Below are 21103 nucleotides of genomic sequence, written 5' to 3'. Positions count from 1 at the left end.
TGCAGCCTGGTTCCTAACAGGCCACAGGTAGATACTGGTCCATGGCCTGGGGGTTGGGGACTATAGATTTAGCTCTGACCTCCAAAGTTATAACTTCTTCAGATTGGCCCTCCCTGACCACTCAAGTTAAAAAATCAAGAGTGAGACTGACTAAAAAAAAAAAGTATATTCATATTGTTGTATGATCATCACCAAAGCCAACTCAAGAACTTTCCCATCATCCCGAACAAACTCTCGACCCACTAAACTCCCCTTCTCCCATCCCCAGGCAACCAATATTTTATTTTCTATCTCTACGAATTTGACAACTCTAGGTACCTCATATAAAGTGGAATCATAGAGTATTTGTCCTCTAAAGTCTGGATTATTCCATTTATCATAATGTCTTTAAGGTTCATCCATGCTGTACCATGTATCAGAACTTATTCCTCATTAAGGCCGAATAATATTCCATTGTATGTATATATCACATTTTGTTTATCCATTCATCAACTGATGAACATCTGGGTTGTTTCTACCTTTTGGCTATTATGAATTATGCTGCTATGACCATGGGTGTACAAATATTTGTCCAAGTCCCTGCTTTCAACTATTTTGTTCCCATAAGTAGAACTGGTGGATCATATGGTAATTCTACATTTAATTTTTTAAGTAATTGCCACAGTTTTCCACAAGAGCTGTATCATTTTATACCAGCAATGCATATATAGGTCCAATTTTTCTATATCCCTGTCAACACTTGTTTTCTTTTTTTATGACAGCCATCCTAATGGATATGAAGTGGTATCTCACTGTGGTTTTGATTTGTTCTTTTTTTTTTTCCTTTTGAAACAGAGTCTCATTCTTGCCCAGGCTACAGTGCCGTGGCATCACCCTAGCTCACAGCAACCTCAAACTCCTGGGCTCAAGCAGTCCTACTGCCTCAGCCTCCCGAGTAGCTGGGACTACAGGCATCCGCCACCATGCCTGGCTAATTTTTTTCTATATATATTTTTAGTTGGCCAATTAATTTCTTTCTATTTTTAGTAGAGACGGGGTCTTACTCTTTTTTTTTTTTTTTTAAATATAAGCAGGAATACAGAATGGGGTCTTACTCTTGCTCAGGCTGGTCTTGAACTCCTAACCTTGAGCAATCCGCCCACCTTGGGCTCCCAGAGTGCTAGGATTACAGTTGATTTGTATTTGCCTAATAATTAGTGATGTTGAGTTTACTGGTCATTTATATATCTTCTTTGAAGAAATATCTATTTAAGTCCTTTGCCCATATTGCAATTGGGTTGTCTGGGGTTTTTTGTTGTCGAATTTTAGGAGTTCTTTATATATCCTGGATGTTAATCCCTTATCAGATATGTGATTTGCAAATGTTTTCTCCCATTCTGTAGGTTGCATTAAACTCTGCTGATAGTGTCCTTTGGTGCACATTTTTAAGTTCAATTTATCTATTTTTTCTTTTGTTGCTTGTGCTTTGATGTCACACCCAAGAAATCATTGTCAAATCCAATACCATGAGGATTTTCCCCTATATTTTCTTCTAAGACTTTCAGTTTCAGTTTTAGCATTTAGGTCTTTGATTCTATTTTTTTTCTTTTAAAGAGATGGGGGTCACACTATGTTGCCCAGGCTGGCCTTGAACTCTTGGGCTCAAATGATCCTCTCACTTCAGCCTCCTGAGTAGCTGGGACTACAGGCATCTTTGATCCAATTTGAGTCAATGTTTTATTTGATATAAAGCAAGGGCCCAAGTTAATCTTTTTGCATGTGGATATCCAGTTTTCCTAGCACTGTTTGTTGAAAAGACTGTCCTTTCCCCATAGAATGGTCTTGGCATCCTTGTTGAAAATCATTTGACCATATATATAAAGGTTCATTTCTGGGTTTATTCTATTCTATTCCATTGGTCTACATGTTTGTCTTTACACCAGTATTACATTGTTTTGATTACGGTGGCTTTGTAATAAATTTTGAAATCAGGAAGCATGAGTCCTCCAACTTTTTTCTTCATTTTCAAGACTGTGTTGGCTATATAGAGTTCCTTGAGATTCCATATGAATTTCAGAGTAGGTTTCTCTATTTCTTGCAAAAAACATCATTAGGATTTTGATAGGGATTTAGTTCAATCTGTATATTTCTTTGGGTAGTACTGACATCTTTTTTCTAGTCCATGGACACAATCTCTTCCCATTTATTTGTGTCTTCTTTAATTTCTTTCAGCAATGTTTTATAGTTTTCAGTGTAAGTGAAAAATGAATTTTAAAGCAAGCTGTATTACTTTATGACTCTAAACCCACTATACAAAACAGAGAATTGACTAAGATTCCCTCTAGCTTCTATGATTCTCCAGTATTTAATCAAGCCTTTAAGCTAACTAAATTTTACTAATTCTTGGCCAGAAGAACACTATAAATTCAATTAAACATTTACTGATTCTTTATGACATTCCAGGCTCTGTTAAAAATACAGTTCCCTATAATGTAAACATTCCTCCTTTGAATGCTCTTTCTCAAATTTACAACAGTACTTTCCTCAAAGGATTTTACTTTTTCTGGGTTAAAGGATATGCTAGAACACTCAACAACTGATTTAGCCTAAAAATCAGAGGATCCACTCACTCAGTTAACCACCAATTAACCTCCTTTCTTAAATAATATTTTCTATTCTTCATTTTTTAAATGGAGGGTATAGAATCAAATGCTTGATAGAAAGATTTAAATAGTATATATGATCACACAGACCTCAAAGGAATTTGGGCCAGTGTAACTGGGAGCATAATTTCAGATTAAATCCTCTATGCACTACTTTATTTCAGCTCATAATTCTGCTTCTTGATTATGGCACTGCATCACTAATCCTCAACAACCATTATTACAGAAGCCATTCGTTCAACAAACATTTAACAGTTGCTACTTTGCACTGGGAACTCAATTAGATGCTCAATGTCACTGATCAAAGAGCAGGACCAGGAGAGCAGGCAGAGGTATCTTAGCATATCCCAATCATCGGCACCAGAAAAACTGCAATCCAACGTCCTATGGTGAGTAGGTCAGTAGGAACAGTTTCATATACAAAGAACAGCGCTTTGTAAGGGAGTACCTTCCAAAAGCCACGCTGCATTTCTTCATAAAGTCAGTCCTGTGTAGAATATTGCTTTGCATTAATGTTTACTGTATTCCCTCAGACACACAGACCTACAGTGTAAAGAACAGTCCTATTTTTCACATTAAAAAAACCTAAATTATATTTTGAAAACTCCTCATGTTCAAATCAGAAAAGAGACCAATTTTTCCTTATTTTAAGAAAGGGAAAACTGGAGTTAAAAACAGCAAACAAGCAAATATAATCACACTGGGACAAATCCAAATCTGTCAAAGAAAAATGAGGTACTAAATCTGCAGCGCTCCTGACAGAGATATTGATTAGCTGAGCACATGCATAAAATTAACAACCCTGCTGCTGAGGAAATGTGGATGGAAAGATAAGCCTTTTCCTCGGTTTATTTTTCTTAGTTTATTTTCTTATGGTTTATTATCCCCCATAGGCACACTTATTTTTAAGAAATATTGATGAAAATCTAGAGCCAAAATCTAATAATCTAAAATGAAGATTTACCTTCATATGATAATAGGATCTGTGATATTTATCCTACTATTCAAAACGATGCAAAAGCTTGTTCCAGCAATTAGAAGATTATAAAGACAAAAACCTTTTCAGGCCAGAAGAAAAAATTCTTTTGAAAATAAAGTGTTTAATTGCAATCAGGATTCAGCCTCTTATCCATCAGAAGCATCTGTTTTGTTTTTGCATCTATGTGAACGACCTGAATAAACAGGTGATTCCAGAAATTATAAGACACTGATAGAAGAAAAACATAAAGAAAACATTTGATTCTGCCCACATTTTATATCCAGTTATCTACAGATAACTTTATAATATAAACAATTTATATTTTACAGTTTCAGATATTACTATTAACACTATTATATAAAATTCACTATTTGAAGTCCACTCAGCTGCTGCCACTAGAATTTCTGCTGAGATGATTTCAGGTATAAATTTAGGTTAGATATAATCCCAAAATGGTTTTAAAAATGAAAAACAATAAGAACTAACCCCTTTGGCAAGTTAAAAATTTCCCAGGCTACCATTAAAAAGTTGAAGCAGATAAGATTCTGAGGTTTCCTGAAAGAATTTTTATGAATATAATTTTAAGACAAGCTGATAATATGTCTAGTTTCTTACAGTGACAAATAAAAAAAGGTTAACTTATTTATAACACAAAAATTTAGAGCTTTGGAAAGGATGATTTCAAAATTTCTACATTATGACTGAACTTGGAAAATAAAATAGTATTTGTAAATGAAAACAATCCCCAAAGACAGAAAACTGGCAACTGTTGCCCTCTCCTTTCCTCCACATCGGGGTCCCTCATCTCCAGGCAGGTCTACTTGGGGAACTTCCTCGCTGGTCCCTGCCTAGAGTCTCAGCTTCCTCGTTGGTCCCTGCCCTAGGGCCTCAGCTCCCTTGCTGGTCCCTGCCCTAGGGGCTCAGCTTCCTCACTGGTCCCTGCGCTAGGATCTCCTCCCACCACTCTGCCCCCTACAAGCAGTGGCGGATCTTCCTACTGTGGAGTTGATTGCCACTCCTGGAAGGACAAGCACCTGAGCCTGACATTCACAGTGTTTTGCAGGATGGCCCCACACCCATCTTTCCAACCTGATTTCTCTTCATTTCTGCCCTGTATCACCTATGCGCCAACCACACAGAACTGCTTGCTACTCCCTGACACAGCCCACATTATCCTGAGTCTACTCTTTTGCTCATTCTGTCACCTTTGGATGAAATTCCCTTTTGCTTCCTTGCTAAAATCCTATCCAGCTCTCATAGCTTTTCTCCAGTGCCATCTCCCTATGAGATCTCTTATTCCAACCGGCTGTTGTCCTCTCTCCTGTGATACCTCATTGTACTCTCAAGTGTTTATAAAGGCACAGTCATCCCTACCACAGACTGTAAATCCTGAGAGGCAGAAGCTGTATGATTAGTGCTCTATCCCTGGAAGCCGCTGATGCAATGCCTCACACATTGTAGGCAATCAAGGATGTACTGAGTTAAACTGTATGGAAGTTCTGCTCCAAGAAAGTCACTGCATGGAAAATATTTTTAGTGCACAGATAGAATATTAAAGGGCCTGTGATAGTATTTTGAGAAAAAGTCTCAGAACATGGAAAATGTATATCAATGGCAGAAATATTTCACTTTTGTAAACTAAGACCTATAGGCTTTTGTGAAGTTATGATAGAAACGCACACACACACAATCCCTATCTTTCCAGGTAAATAAATAAACCAAAGGAGAGTAACCTTTAAAATAATAAACCTAGTCATTTTCTCCAGTCAAGTTATAAAAAGTAATACAAAAAATAATAATTTTGTTGCAATGAAATTATAAATAGTCCTAATAGGTTGTATGTAATTAGCCCCAAGAAAAGCTGAATTCTTTCTTTTGTGAATGCACTCTCAAGTAATAAGAAGACAAGTTAAATATCATGAGCTTTTCTTTAACTATAATCTCCATAAATCTACGCATAAACAAATGGATTTAATAAGACTTGATTCAGAATCCATTAAAAGCTAGTGCTTCTCAAAATATTTGTGAAGAACTGGTTTTTAAATATTTCCTGTCTACTGCAGACTGATATGCTTCCAAAATACAACAAAAATGCTATAGCAACCTCTAAAGGTTGGCATGCACTTTCCGTACTTACTTTATCATTGGCCAGTAAAGCTCTGTTTTCCCAAATGCACATATATATATTCAACACAAGGGCGGATGTATGCCTACCTTCTGCTCTTGCACCTCAAACACTGCTTCATGGACACTGCAGGCAAAAAGTGAGGTAGGCAGATCACTTAAATCCATCATCTCTTCCAAATCATCTTCATTTTCACCAAAAATCATTTCTTCTTCCTCTTCTTGGTCACTGCTACAGAGATCTGACTGGCTGTCATTCCAAGATTTCATAGTGTCCCTTAACATTATCTCCTAAAAGCTGTTTTTTTTCCGTTTGTAAAGTACTAGGATGTCTATCAGGCACTTACTGTAAAAAAGAAAAAAACACCACAGTTATAGATAAAATTTAAAGGCCAATAATGTTCCAATCAATCAATTTCTCAAGATAGCAACTCATCACGTGAGCAATTTTATTCAGGAAAGATAAATCAGCATTTAAATCAACTCATAACAGTCTTCATAAATGAATTCTATATACACTAATTTGATTTGCTTAGCATATTTTACATAATATATTTCACTGGCAATGATATATTGAGAAAAAAAGGCAGTACGTTTTCTGGTGAAACTGGAAAAAAAAAAGGATAATATAAAATGAGATAGTATCAATATATACCCTAGTTTATAAGCACTAGGAAGAAAAATGTGAACCAGAATGGCCTTCACATATTTGTTTTCAGTTTTGGGTCTACAACACTGAAACTGGCACAGCAGAGTAAAACCCACACTGATTCATTCACCATCTGCACCCTGAAATATGGTCTGTGATGAGCTGATTTTACCTTCCTTAACCAATTTGTTCTTTTGGAATATATTCTCAAAGAATTAAGTTGCACAAAATGAAAAGTTGTCTATAAAATTGGCCTTTGTTAATATTAGAAACATTTACAGTATGTAAAATTTAACATAGAATATAATTAAAAAGGTCATTTTTCTGAACTTTCATTTATTTATTTTTTGAGACAGTTTCACCCACCCATTGCACTGGGTAGAGTGCCGTGGCGTCATTGTAGCTCACTGCAACCTCAAACTCCTGGGTTCAAGTGATCCTTCTGCCCCAGCCTCCCAAGTAGCTAGAACTACAGGTGCGTGCCACCACATCTGGCTAATTTTTCTATTTTTTGTAGAGACAGGGTCTTGCTATCGCTCTGGCTGGTCTCGAACTCCTGGCCTCAAGCAATCCCCCCTGCCCCCTACTCCGGCCTCCCAAAGTGGTAGGATTACAGGCAAGAGCCATCGCGTGCCCAGCTGTTTTTCTGAACTTTTAAAAATCACTAATTTGAAGCCAAACTCCTGGAGCTAAAAGTGTCATATGGACTGTTTATGTGCATGTGCAGCTCCTCTAATGAGCTGCGCTTCACACCCACCAAGCAGAGCACCTCGGACATAATACACTTCAAGCTGCCAACACAGAATTTAAGAAATACCTAACAAGCACAGAAAAATGTAACAAGCACAGAAAAATGAATCATGTGATCATGATTATGACTACCTCAAGAGTACCTAATCTCTGATTTTCCCTTTTATTTCAAACAACACAAGCCCACAAGAGTACATTCCAGAGTGGTAATTACAGGATAAAAACAGTGTTTTCTGTAACTATATCAATCGAGACTAATTCTAAAAAGTCAAATCTTTACTTATCTTTATAAACATTTGCTGAGTGCCTACTGCTTGGTTTTGGGGGATACTAGATGAATAGACATGGTTACTACCCACAAGCAATTCCCACCAAAGCACAGATTTATCCTCAATAGTGCTGACCACTCCACTCTCCTAGAAGACCCTGTTCCATTGAGTGCTATGCCCCCACCCTTTGTAGTCTACCTTCCCCTTATGCCCCCTCTCTGTTTCTCCTTCACCTTTCCTACCAACTACCTGGGAAAGGTCGTGACCTGTATTTGCTGCTCTCCCTTCCTCGACTCCTGAATTCAGCGTAGTTAGTCCTCGGCCACCTCCTTCTGGCTATAGCTGCCCTCATAATGCAGAGTGATGGTTTCCTTACACATGCATACTTTATTTTCTTGCACTTTACTGCCCTCCATAGATAACTGTGTTTTTTACAAATGGAAGGTTTGTAGCAATCCTGCACCAAGCAAGTCCACTGGTGTCATTTTTGTGTCACATTCTGCTAATTCTTACAATATTTCAAATTTTTTCACTATTATCATATCTGTTATGGAGATCTGTGATTACTGATCTTTGGTGTTACTGCTGTAATTGTTTTGGGGCGCCACAGACTATGCCAATATGACAGCGAATGGATAAATGTGTGTGTGCTCTCTGCTGCACCAACTAATCGTTCCCTGTCTCTCTCCCGCTCCTTAGACCTTCCTATTCCCTGAGACACAACAATATTGAAATAAGGCCAATTAATAACTCTACAATGGCCTATGAGTGTTAGGGAAGAGTCACACATCTCTCACTTTAAATCGAAATCTAGCAATTATCAAGCTTAGTGAGGAAGGCATATTGAAAGCCAAGACAGGCCAAAAGCGAGGCTTTTTGCACCAGTTAGCCAAGTTGTGCATGCAAAGGAAAAGTTCTTGAAGAGAATTAAAAGAGCTATTCCACTTCTTACATGAATTTGTGCGAATAAAGCAATATAGCTTTGTTGTTGATATGGAGAAAGTTTTAACGGTTTGGATAAAAGATCAATCCAACCACAACCCTCCCTTAAGCCAAAGCCTCCAGAGCAAAGACTTGACTCTCTTCAATTCTATGAAGGCTGAGAGGTGAGGAAGCTGCAGCAGATGTCTGAAGCTAGCAGAGGTTGGTTTGAGGTTTAAGGAAAGGAGCCATCTCCGTAACACAGAAGTGCAAGGTGAAGCAGCAAAGTGCTGCTGATGTAGAAGTGCAGCAAGTTTATCCACAAGATCTAGCTAAAATCACTGATGAAGGTGACTACACTAAACAACAGGTTTTCAATGTAGATGAAACAGCCTTCTCTTGGAAGAAGCTGCCATCTAGGACTTTCACAGCTAGGGGAGAAGTTAATGCCTGGCTTCAAAACTTCAAAGGACAGGCTGACTCTCTTACTAGGGGGCTAATGTAGCTGGTGGCTTTAAATTGAAGCCAATGCTCATATACAATTCCAAAAATCCTAGGGCCCCTAAGAATTATGCTAAATCTTACTCTGCCTGTGCTCTATTAATGGGAACAGCATGTTTACAGCATGGTTTAGTAAATGTTTTAAGCCCACTGTTGAGACCTACTGCTCAGAAGAAAAGATCTCTTAGTGCTCTCTGACAATGCACTAGGTCTTCCAAGAGCTCTGAAGGAGATGTACAAGAAGATTAATATTGTTTTCAGAACTGCTAACACAATAATTCTGCAGCCCATGGTTCAAGGCTTATGACTTTTAAGTCTTATTATTTAAGAAATATATTTTGTAAGAAATATATTCTGTAATATATATTTTTGCTGCCATAGATAGTGATTCCTCTGATGGATCTGGGCAAAGTAAACTGAAACCTTCTGGAAAGGATTCACCGTTCTAGATGTCAATAAGAACACTTTATGATTCATGGGAGGAGGTCCAACAACCAACATTAATCAGAGTTTGGAAGAAGTTGATTCCAACCCTCATGGATGACTTTGAGGAGTTCAATACTTCAGGGGAGAAGGTAACTGCAAGAGAACTAGAATCAGAAGTGGAGTCTGAAGATGTGACTGAATTGCGGTAATCTCATTTTAAAACTTGAATGGATGAGGAGTTGCTTCTTCTGGATGAGCAAAGAAAGTGGTTTCTTGAGATGGGATCTACTCCGGTGAAGATGATGTGAACATTGTTAAAATGACACTAGAAGATTTAGAATATTGCATACACTTAGCTTGACAAAGCAGCAGCAGGATTTCAGAGGATGGACTCCCATTTTGGAAGAAGTTCTGTTGTGGGTAAAATGCTATCAAACAACATCGCTACAGAGACAGCTTTTGTGAAAGGAAGAGCCAACCAACGTGGCAAACTTAGTTGTCTTATTTTAAGGAATTGCCACACCACCCCAACCTTCAGCAACCACCACCCTGATAGTCCGCAGCCATTGACATCTTGGCAAGGCTGCCACCAGCAAAGAGTACACTCACTGAAGGCCCGGATGATCATTAGCATTTTTTAGCGATGATGTATTTTTAAATTAAAGTATATACATTGTTGTTTTAGACATAATGTTATTGCATACTTGAGACTACAGTGCAGTGTGAACATAATTTTTATATGCACTGGGACACCAAAAAATTCACATGACTTGCTTTATTGCAGTGGTCTGGAACAGAACCCGGGATATCTCTGAGGTATGCCTGTAGTTGGAACCTAATTTCAGGTCTTAGCCTATCTCTGCAGCACATGACCTGTGGCCCATTCCATTCATTCTTACACCTCTCTGTGCCCTTGCCTTCTGGGTCCTGGTCCTTTCTGTATCTTCCTCACCCACTGTTTTTTCACTGGCTCCTCTTTCTTTACTCCTGCTTTAAAACTTGGTCTCTTTGAGGTTTCATCCTCATCCTCTTCCTTATCTTACTCTCCTGGGTGGTTTTATCCACACTGGGGCATTTAACTGCCGAACCACAGTGGTTCTCAACTTAGTTTCTGCCTCCCGTTGGCTTGCATGCGCACACCCCCCCCCCCCCAGTCAATGCTGTCTCTCATTTCACACAATGATCCTAAGCCAGGAAGGATGTCACCACAGTTGAGGGAGAAGCAAGAGTGGAATCTTGGGCAATGAAGAGGATGGATAGTTTAGAAAAGATACCATGTCCTCAAGAGGTTCTGATCTGCCTCTTGGTCGTTCCTGCCTACACACACTGAAAATCACTGACGTATATGACTACTTTCAAATTTATATACCAAGCCTCTCCCCTGAGTTCTAGTCTTGTGTTGTCAGCTTTCTATTGAACTTCTACCTGGGTAGCCTACAGGTACTATAATTGTTTTTAATTTATTCCTCTCATTATTGTGCCAGAAATCTCTAATCTGGAAAGGGGTTGTGGGGGAGGGAATGGTATTGTATATCATTGTGGTTTTCATTACAATCTTTTCTTCCAAGACTAAATTGTCAGGTAGACTTTGCAGCTTATACAGCACTTTGCTGGTTTTTCTATTGTATACTTACATTATGATTATTTGTTTATAAATCACCCCAGGCCCTGGTATAGTTTCTAGCTCACAGTATATGCCTTATGATAAGGACTGCCGAATAAAAGCAGACAGCATTGTGATTACCCCACTGATAAAGGAAAGACAAAGGAAAATTTAATCCTGGATGAGATTAGAGACAGATTCCCCAAAGTGATTATGATGACACTTCAAGGGTGAATAAAGTTTCAGCAGGAAGAAAATGGGGAGCATTCCAGGCAAAGCCAACAGAATATGAACAAAGACAGGAAGGCAAAAAGATCTCTATGTACAAAGGCCTTGTGATTGGGTGTGGCTACAGTGCAATGTCTTAAGTGGGAGTAGCATGAGACAAAGTCAGAAAGGTACAGTATGTGTGGGCCAGGTTGCCATGAAAAGGTTACAGAATTTTGATGTAAAAACCAGTCAATATCAGCATGCCACTGAAGGTTTTTAGGCAGGGAATTCATAAAATCAATTCAATTTAACTGTTAGTATCACTAAAAATGGGCTATCTAGAGGCACTAATGTTTCTATCCCCCTACCCCCAGACAACTAAAAAGAGGTGAGGAAAATAGTGTGCCTGGTTTTTTGGAGGTTGGCAAGTTGGGGAGCTCTGAGACTTTGAGAAAGTCAACATATTTTTGATAAGATTTTTTTGTTTTTTCAAGTTCTCTCTTCTAACCCTCAAAAAAAGAGAAAGAGAGAGACGGAGTACAGGAAACAATCCTTCACCTGACTTAAAAAAAAATTCTTAGAATGTTACACCTTCATTTCCTGTTTTCTACCTTCAATTTTGAGTACCTTTTTCTTTTGATGTAACTTCAAACAGAAGTTATAAGAATAGTACAAGGAACCCCTGTATGCTGTATCCTTTACCCAGTTACCAATTATTAATACTTATATCTTGCCCATTTGCTTTATCATTCTCTCTCCACTTTTATATATGTGCATTTTTTGAACTACTGAAAGTAAAATGGAGCATACCCCTTTTACTTCCAAATACTTCAGTATATAAGAACAAGATAATTTTCTTACACAACCCACAATATAATTATCAAAAACAGGAAATTTAACACTGATAAATACTATTATCAAATTCATAATCTATATTCAAATTTTGTCAGTTATCCCAATAATGTCCCATATAGCTATTTTACCTTCCAATGTTTTATATTACTGTTATTTGCTTTTTATTCTAAGATATTTCAATAATCTTGTATTATTGCTATGCTTTCGTCACATATACATCACTGTATATTTGATACACTTCAAAAGGACGGATTGCTGAAATACCATGGTAACACAAATAAGTCTGAACAGTCCTTATGTATACCCCAGAAAGATTCAGGTTCCATAATCAGACTTTCTAGATTTGAACTCTGGCTCCCCAAGTACTATATATTAGGTAAATTGTTTCACCTCTTTCTGTTTCCATAACTATAAAATGGGAATAATAATAATAATCCATATCCAATAAGGATATTAGGAGGATTAAATGTGAGAATACATGCTAAGTGCTCAGAATAATGCTTTGCATTTAGTTAGTGCTCAACAATTATTATTTATTTATTTATTTTTGAGACAGAGTCTCGCTTTGTTGCCCAGGCTAGAGTGAGTGCTGTGGTGTCAGCCTAGCTCACAGCAACCTCAAACTCCTGGGCTCAAGCAATCCTGCTGCCTCAGCCTCCCGAGTAGCTGGGACTACAGGCATGCGCCACCATGCCTGGCTAATTTTTTCTATATATATTAGTTGGCCAATTAATTTCTTTCTATTTATAGTAGAGATGGGGTCTCGCTCTTGCTCAGGCTGGTTTCAAACTTCTGACATTGAGCAATCCGCCCGCCTCGGCCTCCCAGAGTGCTAGGATTACAGGCGTGAGCCACTGCGCCTGGCCTCAACAATTACTTTTACATAGGCACCACCTATGTTAATGCACTCTTGGGTTGACAGGACCCCAAGAGTATCAGAATCATTGGTGGAACTGATACTAAAACAATAAAATGAAAAAACCCATCCCCAAATGATATAGTTCCAACCAACAAAAATAAAACTAACACTTTGTATCATTTCAAGGAAACTATTCAGTAGGTATGGCAATAAAATGAGCTCTAGAGCAACCACTGGAGGTAATAATATGGCTCCAGAATAAAAACATTTAAAGATTTAAAAACAGAGAGCTAGGTGAAACAGGCTATGGTGCCTTTCTATGGTCCTTACAGAATTTTATGTCCTAATGCAACGCATGCAGTGTGAGACAGTATCATTTACATGATGGTTCTCTTGCTAATGACAAGTCATGAGGATTTTTTAGATACAGCTTAAGTCAACACTGTCAACCATTTCATAATTTTTGACATCATAAATGCAGTTAAATTTGAATAGAAAGAGATATGTAAGGAGAGTATTACTGGAATTGTTGCTAACTTTGCCCCACACCCACTATTAGCAAATGAAGCTGTTCCCTGTTAACGACAGAGAGAAATCATGACTGGCCCAGCAGAAAGGGCTGAACCAAATATGCACCAGCTTCTGAAAGCAAAGGTCTGTGCTAACAAGGGTTTAGTATCATCTCTAGCGAACTGGCTTCTGGCAAATTGTTTCTTCATGGAAACATCAAATGAGTGGAAAAACTCCAAGTAGCATGACCATCTGCTCTGCTACAACAAGCCCTTTGACAAAAGTAGTACATCAAGGGAAAATGTCAAGCACATGGGGTTGATCTTCCATTTTCTGTTCTGCTCAGGAAAAGGTAAATTTTCCTCCAGGATTTTAAAAAAGTAATTTTTCAAAATAATATGCTTTCCAACTTGGTGAACATTTTAGTATCTTAGCTAGACGCATTTTAAAATTTTATGATGTGTTCAAAATGCTACTGAGCAATACTGGATACAAACAAGTGCTCCATTTCCAGCTTTATAAGTGCCCTGCTGAATAACTTTGGAAAGACCACTCTGCTTCTCCGTATTTGTTCTCATATATAAAATAAATACTCACAGATTCTCAGAATTACTAAATTTCTTTTAAAAACTTCTAAATTATAAATTGTACTGATTTTTTTAAAAAAACATGAACACTCAGAATGGTCAATGTAGGGGTTCTCAATGGCTACCATGAAGCCCCTCCCTTCTACTCGATCCTGATTCACCACTTACAGGTAGACTTTTACTATATTTTAGTAGATATGGTAAAAAAAATTTGGTGCAATCATAAAGAGGTGAAAATTCAATTTTTATATTTTGTATGTTTCAGTGATGTCTGCCCTGTTTTCATAAATAATCTAGAATTGGTCCTGTTATTATTATCAAGGTTCCTGCTACACCAGGATTAGTGGTATTTGTTAGCATGAGATAGATAATAAACAAAAATCAACTGTCAGAACATATGAAAACAGGCTTTAAAGAATAATTGAAGTAGAGCTATAAAAGACTGATGCTCTTTGTTTTGCTGTACATAACTCATTTCCTCTCAATATAACCTCTACATTCTTGGGAAAAGGTGGAGAGCATTGTCTGCCCTCCACCTTCTGTGGGTTTTCAGGTCGAAGTAACAAACAGTATCGAACTTCAGAGCTTCTACTATTTCACAGGTTTCAAGACTAACAATCACAATATTTTTCCAAGTCACAATATTTTTTCCATAGTCACAATATTTTCCAAGTCACAATATTTTTCATGATGTATATGTCCTCATTTTTTTTTAACCTAATGTTCACATATTTAAAAGCTTGGCAAACGTTACATTTCTATAGTAGGAAAAATCTCGTTTATTCTAAAATCACTGAAATCTCTTCCCAGGTAAAGAAAGAAAAGGTTTGCCAATGCAGTAAAATGTAAAGATGATGACATGGCTAAAGAAGGGACTCTTGGTTTTCAGGCTTTCCACAATCTTCCTGCATTGAATGTCCATTTTTAGAATACCAGTACAAACCCCCCACCAAAACCAACCAATTTGTCTGATGTACAAACATCTAGATCCTGACTCTTAATATCATGTGTTTAAACAGTTCAATATACTGAACCAAAGCTAAGGAAATGGCCTTAAAATAAATTATTTTAAGTCATATGTAATCACATCTACAGACAAATCAGTTGCTTCTCTTGCCACATAGCCCATCAGAAATTTTTATGAAAAGTTCAGATGAACTTGGCGCACTAGGTAGCTTTCGATAAAAGGGGAGCGCATATTTTTGGCTTTGGGCGCTGCACGAAAACACCACTTTAATCCTAGTTTGCATGTGAAACACGAGTCTGAACTGCTTCCCACGCTGGAATCCTAATCTCTAAGGGAGCTGATCAGATTTTGCACGGAAGCTGGCACGAAGCACCCTGGAAACAGATGTCTGTTGCTCTACCTGTCCCGGCGGCGGACAGACGCAGATACCCAAGTTTCCAGAAGTTGGGGGACAGCCGAGGCGGCGCTCCCCGCACCCTGGAGGACCGGGCGAGGGAGACCGAGAGGGGCGGGCGCACCTTCTGGCCGCCGTGTTACCCGCACCTTACGGCCCCCAGGGGTGGGCTGGGCCTGTCAGCTCGCCGAAGAGTCAAGCAGTTGGTGGGAGAAAACTGCTGCTGGTGGAGGAGAGAAAACATTTTTTTCTTTTTAATTTTGGTTTTGTTTTCCAGGACACCACCCAGAGGCTCCCGCGAAGAGCCTGGCGCCGGGTCGGGGCGGGAGGCAGGGCCGCGGCGGCACCCGCGGGGTCCCGGCTCGGGGCAGCCCGCGCCTCCCGGCATCCCCGGCGGCTTCTCTTTTAAATTTATTTTTTAACTTTTCGCCCCCGCCCGCGGTCCCACGGCGGCCGGCCGCAAGCCGGCTCGGAGCCGCCCGCGCCGGCGCCGCCTGCGAAGGGAGACTCACCTGCGCCCGCCCGGCCGGAGGCAGCGGAGAGGCCCGGCGGCGGCTGGGTGCGCGGGAGCCGGACGCGCGGCGGCCCGCGCCGGGGCAGAGCCGGGGCCGGGGCAGCGTCGGGAGCCGGGCCGGCCGCCGCAGCTCGCCCGCCACGCCCTCGCCCTCGACGCCCGCGGGAGCCGCAGACTCGGCGGAGACGCGGGCGGCGCCTGGGCCTGAGCTAGGCTGCCCGCACCGCGCGCCCCCGGGACCCCGCGCGCCCCCGCTCGTCCGGCGCAGGCGCCCGAGGCCGGCCGGGGGCGGGGGCGCGCGGGGGCGGGGCGGGGGCGCGCGGGGCGTCTCGGGCGCGCGCGCTCCGCCCCCTCCTTCCGGAGTCTCGGTCTCCTCAAAAGGGGCGGAGGCGGGCCCGTTGGGTACCCCCGAAAACAAGGCCCTGGTGACCTCATTGCTTTCCACCGCGACCAGAAGTAGATTATCTCCTTTCCCTGCTGGCCAGTGTTGACAGTCACAGAGTAGTTAGTTAACAGGAATACCGGAACCTCGCCCTGGGCCGGTTACTACGTGCGCTTTACCTCAGTTCACCTCGCAGGAACCAGCCAACCGGATGTTACTGCCCCACCTCACAGACGGGCGGCAGCTTCCTCGTGCCGAATTGCCCGGGGCGAGGTGGCCAGTGGGAAGCTGAGCTGTAGGTAGCACCCAGGGTGGGACTCCACACCCAGGACTCAACCCTGGTGGTACGCCGCCGCCGCCGCCGCCTCCCCCTGCTCCTGCTCACTCCGCTCTCCCCTTCCGCCGCCTCCCCTTCTGCTCACCCTCCTCCCCGTTCTCCTCTTCCTGTTGCTACCCCTCACTCTGTGCCTTATGCGCAATACTAATGATGTTTACCTTTTTAAATGCTTTGTTTCACCGACGCACGCAAACAGTCTTGCGCGATTGTCTCAGAAGCCTGCGGAGGGAGCGTGCGAGAGCCAGGCTCTAAGCGGTCCAGTGAGTTTCCCAGAGTTGCACTGGTAGGGCCAGTGCTTACGCTGACAGGTTTTACTGTTGTTGTTGTTGCTGTGTTTACAAAGCACCCGAGCCCAGCTTGGAAGGGAGCGGGTGTCTCTTCCCTTAGGTCGAGGGGAGGGAAACAGGGACACGGCAGGAAAGGAGCTTGTCTCGGTTCCCATCTTTAAGGATGTGCAGTTAGAAGAAAATCGGCCCTGATCACTCACTCATGGCCCCCTCTAGGGCAAAGTGAAGGTAAGAATCAAAGGCACTCAGGCAGTTAGCACCTGCTCACGGGGTGGGAATATGGACTAAATTGTGCAGACTGCATCTAATGGCTGTTAGGTTTAAACCAAGGAAACGGGGTTGGGTTATGACCGCAATGGCTCCTTAGCAGTTGGCCCCCAGACCATTCCAGAGATAGGTCCAAGAGGTCACCCCTCCTCTCTCCCGCTCCTCACTTTGGCTTAACCAAATTCTTCACTTTCATTCATTTAACACGTATTGATTGCAAGCTGCTGCTTTTGTCAAGGTCACCCTAAGAAACTGCAGTAATTTTTTCTTCTCTAAATTTTTCCAACTTACGCAAAAATTGAGTTTTTACATCAAATGAGTTTGGAAGCTGCTGCTTCTGTGCCCCTGCTTGGGGGTCCATGAAGACATAAACACAAAAATGGGACTCCGAGAGGTCCTAGGTCAAAAGACCAGTTTAGCCTTGTTTAACTCAGTTTCCCTGAGGTATTAGGCCTGGTGTGGGGTGTTGGGCTTGCAAAGGTAAGACCCATAAGGATCTGCTGAGGGAGGAGCTCACAGGTAGGGAGGAACAGTGATTGTGATAACAATTGTGTGCCTGCACTAATAGAGACGTTTGCAAAGTGCTGGCAAAGCAGAGGAAGTGAGCAGTCCTACCTGCATAGGTCAGGGAAGGCTTTGCAGTTAAGAGGATATTTAGGAGTTTTCTAGGTGTAGAAAACGAAACAGATCATTCTATGGAAATAACAGCATATTTAGAGGCATATAGGTATATCTTTGGGTTGGTCTTTGGGGTAAGCATTATTGAGTATTATTCAAGATTCTCTTTTTTTTTGCATGCATTACATCATTCAAACTGGATTAAGCAACAAATGGAATTCATTGACTCACATAACATAAAAGTTTAGCGCTTCAGGCATGGCTGGATCCAGGGGTTTATTTATTTATTTATATTTTTTGAGACAGAGTCTCACTGTGTTGCCCGGGCCAGAGTGCCGTGGTGTCAGCCTAGCTCACAGCAACCTCAAACTCCAGGGCTCAAGCAATCCTTCTGCCTCAGCCTCCCAAGTAGCTGGGACTACAGGCATGTGCCACCATGCCCAGCTAATTTTTTCTATATATTTTTAGTTGGCCAATTAATTTCTTTCTCTTTTTAGTAGAGACAGGGTCTTGCTCTTGCTCGGGCTGGTTTTGAACTCCTGACCTTGAGAGATCCTCCCCGCCTTGGCCTCCCAGAGTGCTAGGATGACAGGTCTGAGCCACTGTGCAGCCGAGTGGGCAGGGAGTGGGGGGTGGGTGGGGGGGTTAAACTGTGACATCAGGATTTAGTCTTTTATCTACATTTCTTGACTCTATTTCCTTCTGTGTTGGCTTTTCATTCTCAAGCTGCATTTCCCTATGGAAGGATTTGAAGGATGGCTTCAAATCACACCGTTACCAGCAGACAGTTTCTTTTCCCCCACGCTATCAACAAAAGTCCCAGGACTGGCCGGGCGCTGTGGCTCACGCCTGTAATCCTAGCTCTTGGGAGGCCGAGGCGGGCGGATTGCTCAAGGTCAGGAGTTCAAAACCAGCCTGAGCAAGAGCGAGACCCTGTCTCTACTATAAACAGAAAGAAATTAATTGGCCAACTGATATATATATATATAAAAAAATTAGCCGGGCATGGTGGCACATGCCTGTAGTCCCAGCTACTCGGGAGGCTGAGGCAGAAGGATCGCTTGAGCCCAGGAGTTTGAGGTTGCTGTGAGCTAGGCTGACGCCACGGCACTCACTCTAGCCTGGACAACAAAAGTGAGACTCTGTCTCAAAAAAAAAAAAAAAAAAAAAGTCCCAGGACTGCATCTCATTGGTCTAACTTAGGTTATTTGTGCATCACTAACCCACTATCTTGAGAAAGGGCATGGGATATTCGGATAGCCCAGGCCTGGCTCACGTGCTCACCTCTGGAGCTGGGGTGAGGTCAGCTCCTCTCAAATCTCAGGAACTGGGATTGGGGAGAGGTGGCTTCCTGTGCCAGATATTTTCTGTTGGTCTCTCCAGATCTACTCTCTACCCATTTCCCTCCTGATTTGTGCCTCAACAGGCCAACCTGCATGGACTGCTTCGATAGGTCCCTTGTCCTCTGGCTTACAGTTGAATTCATCCAATAGAAGACATCGGAAACGAGATCCGAGGGTCAGAGGATGAAGTAAGGGTGTTATTCCACTGGCCCCTTCTTTTCTAGGTTGCTGCAGGTTGGTTAGTTACATACATTTACTGAAGCATCTGTCAAGTGACCTTCTTCATACAGGCACTGTCTCCTAGTTCTGGTAAATTCTCCCTTCTCCTGCCCTAGAGGTGGTGATGGCTCCCCTCTGTTGCCAGCCTCAGGGTATCATACAATCATTCCTGCTTGTTTCCTTCAACCCTGCCCACACTTTTATATATAACTTTTGCTAAACTCTCCTTAGATCAATTATCTACTGGGACCCTCATGGTCACATTCAGCAAAGGAAATTCAAATTTCTATTACTAAAGAAAGGGAAATGAATAAAGAGCAGTAAGACAGTGATACTGGTTTGGAAAAGGAAGTACAATAGTGCAGACCAGAGGTGCCTGTTGCTTAGACTGGGTCATGAAGCTGGAAGTGGTGAGAAATATTAGGATTCTGGCTGTATCTCAAAGGCGAAGTTAACTAAATTTACTTTTGAATGAAATGTGAATTCCGTGTAGTAGAGGGGAGTTGAGGACAGAAGCAGCTGGAAAACATACACCGGGAGCCTAGGCGTGAGCTCAGCCCAGGCGTAGGGATTTGGGAGGGAGGTGTGGCGGTTAGTTGAAGTCATGATGGGCTCAGACGAGATGACCCAGGGAGACATGTGGAATAGACACAAAAAGGGCAAAGACAGACTCCAGAACAACACCAATCTTTCCACGGTGGACACAGGAAGAGCTGCCATCTTGTACCTGTCATCTAGATTGTGAGCAACTCGAGAACTTGAGCACAAGAACGGAATCTTCCACATCCTGCCTCTGCACCATTGTGTCTAGCAAGGCGAGGGGCACACAGTGTGTAATAAATGCTTGTTATGAATGAACCTGACGCCGTCTCGCATTTCTAACACCCCCCTCCCTCTCCTTGCTGTGAGGTTTGAGTTACAGGCAGAGAAAGACAGAGAGAGAAATTGATCTCCATAGCTCAAGCCACTGAAACCTGTGGTGAGGTTGATAAGCCTTTTGCTGTCCTGGAAAACTTAAGTAGAACCTGCCAGATGATGCCGCAGATCCGAGTAGCCCATCTCTCGCCTTTTTGGAGAATTTCCAGACAGGTGATTTCGTTTCAGATTTTCTTATTTTTATTTGAGTAGATTTAACAGTCAATACTCTAAAGAGTCTTCATTAGGTTTGTGTTAGGTTTGTGCTATGAAAGTAATATATGTGGCAAAAGATCTCTCTCTCACACTCATACACTGCTAGGGGAATGTAAATGGATGCATCTGTTTTTTGGAAAGTTAGCCAGTTTATCAAGCTAAACATACACCTAATCTATGACCCAGAAATTCCACTCCTAGATCCTAGGTGTATACTTAAGAGAAATGTAGGCAAATAGAAGGAAGGAAGGAAGGGAGGGAGGGAGGGAGGGAGGGAAGGAAGGGGCTTATACAAGAATGCTTTAAAGATCTTTATTCATAATATCCCCCAATTAAGGGCCAGGGACAGTGGCTCACGCCTGTAATCCTAGCACTTTAGGGACTGAGGCAGGGGGAGCACTTGAGGCCAGGAATTCAAGACCAGCTTGAGCAAAAGCAAGAGCCCATCTTGACAAAAAATTAGAAAAATTAGCTGGTATGGTGGTGTGGGCCTGTAGTCCCAGCTACTTGGTAGGCTGAGGCAAGATTGCTTGGGTCCAAGGAGTTTGAGGTTGTAGTGAGCTATAATGACACCATTGCACTCTAGCCCTGGAGACAGAGCAAGACTCTGTCTCAAAAGAAAGCAAAAAAAAGAAAATTCCCCCTCAGAAATATTCCAAATGTCCATCAAAAGAAGAATGGGTAAGCAAACTATGGTATATTCAAACAATGGAATAAGTACTTATACAGATAACAACATAAAGAAATCTCAAAATAATT

At 41.7% G+C, this 21103-nt stretch overlaps 1 protein-coding gene across 2 annotated transcripts in view; it reads right to left on the bottom strand.

The window, feature by feature from the left end:
* Window positions 1-16418, bottom strand: part of RCAN3 (RCAN family member 3) — a 39115-nt gene extending 22697 nt beyond the window's left edge. The window contains exons 1-2 of one of the 2 annotated variants that reach the window (XM_075995127.1): window positions 16322-16418; window positions 5836-6091 (exon numbers count right to left, since the gene is read on the bottom strand). In XM_075995127.1, coding sequence (XP_075851242.1) covers window positions 5836-6030 — 195 coding nt within the window. In that variant the 5' untranslated portion in view covers window positions 6031-6091; window positions 16322-16418. Of the gene's footprint in view, window positions 1-5835; window positions 6092-15758; window positions 16037-16321 lie in introns of those variants that run through there. The other variant, XM_075995123.1, reaches the window with a different exon arrangement.
* Window positions 16419-21103: the final 4685 nt, after the last annotated feature.

The sequence above is a fragment of the Microcebus murinus genome, chromosome 2 (assembly GCF_040939455.1).
Source record: "Microcebus murinus isolate Inina chromosome 2, M.murinus_Inina_mat1.0, whole genome shotgun sequence".
NCBI lineage: Eukaryota > Metazoa > Chordata > Mammalia > Primates > Cheirogaleidae > Microcebus > Microcebus murinus.
The sequence above is the reverse complement of the archived record's forward strand: the minus strand, read 5'-3'. Positions and strand labels throughout refer to the sequence as shown.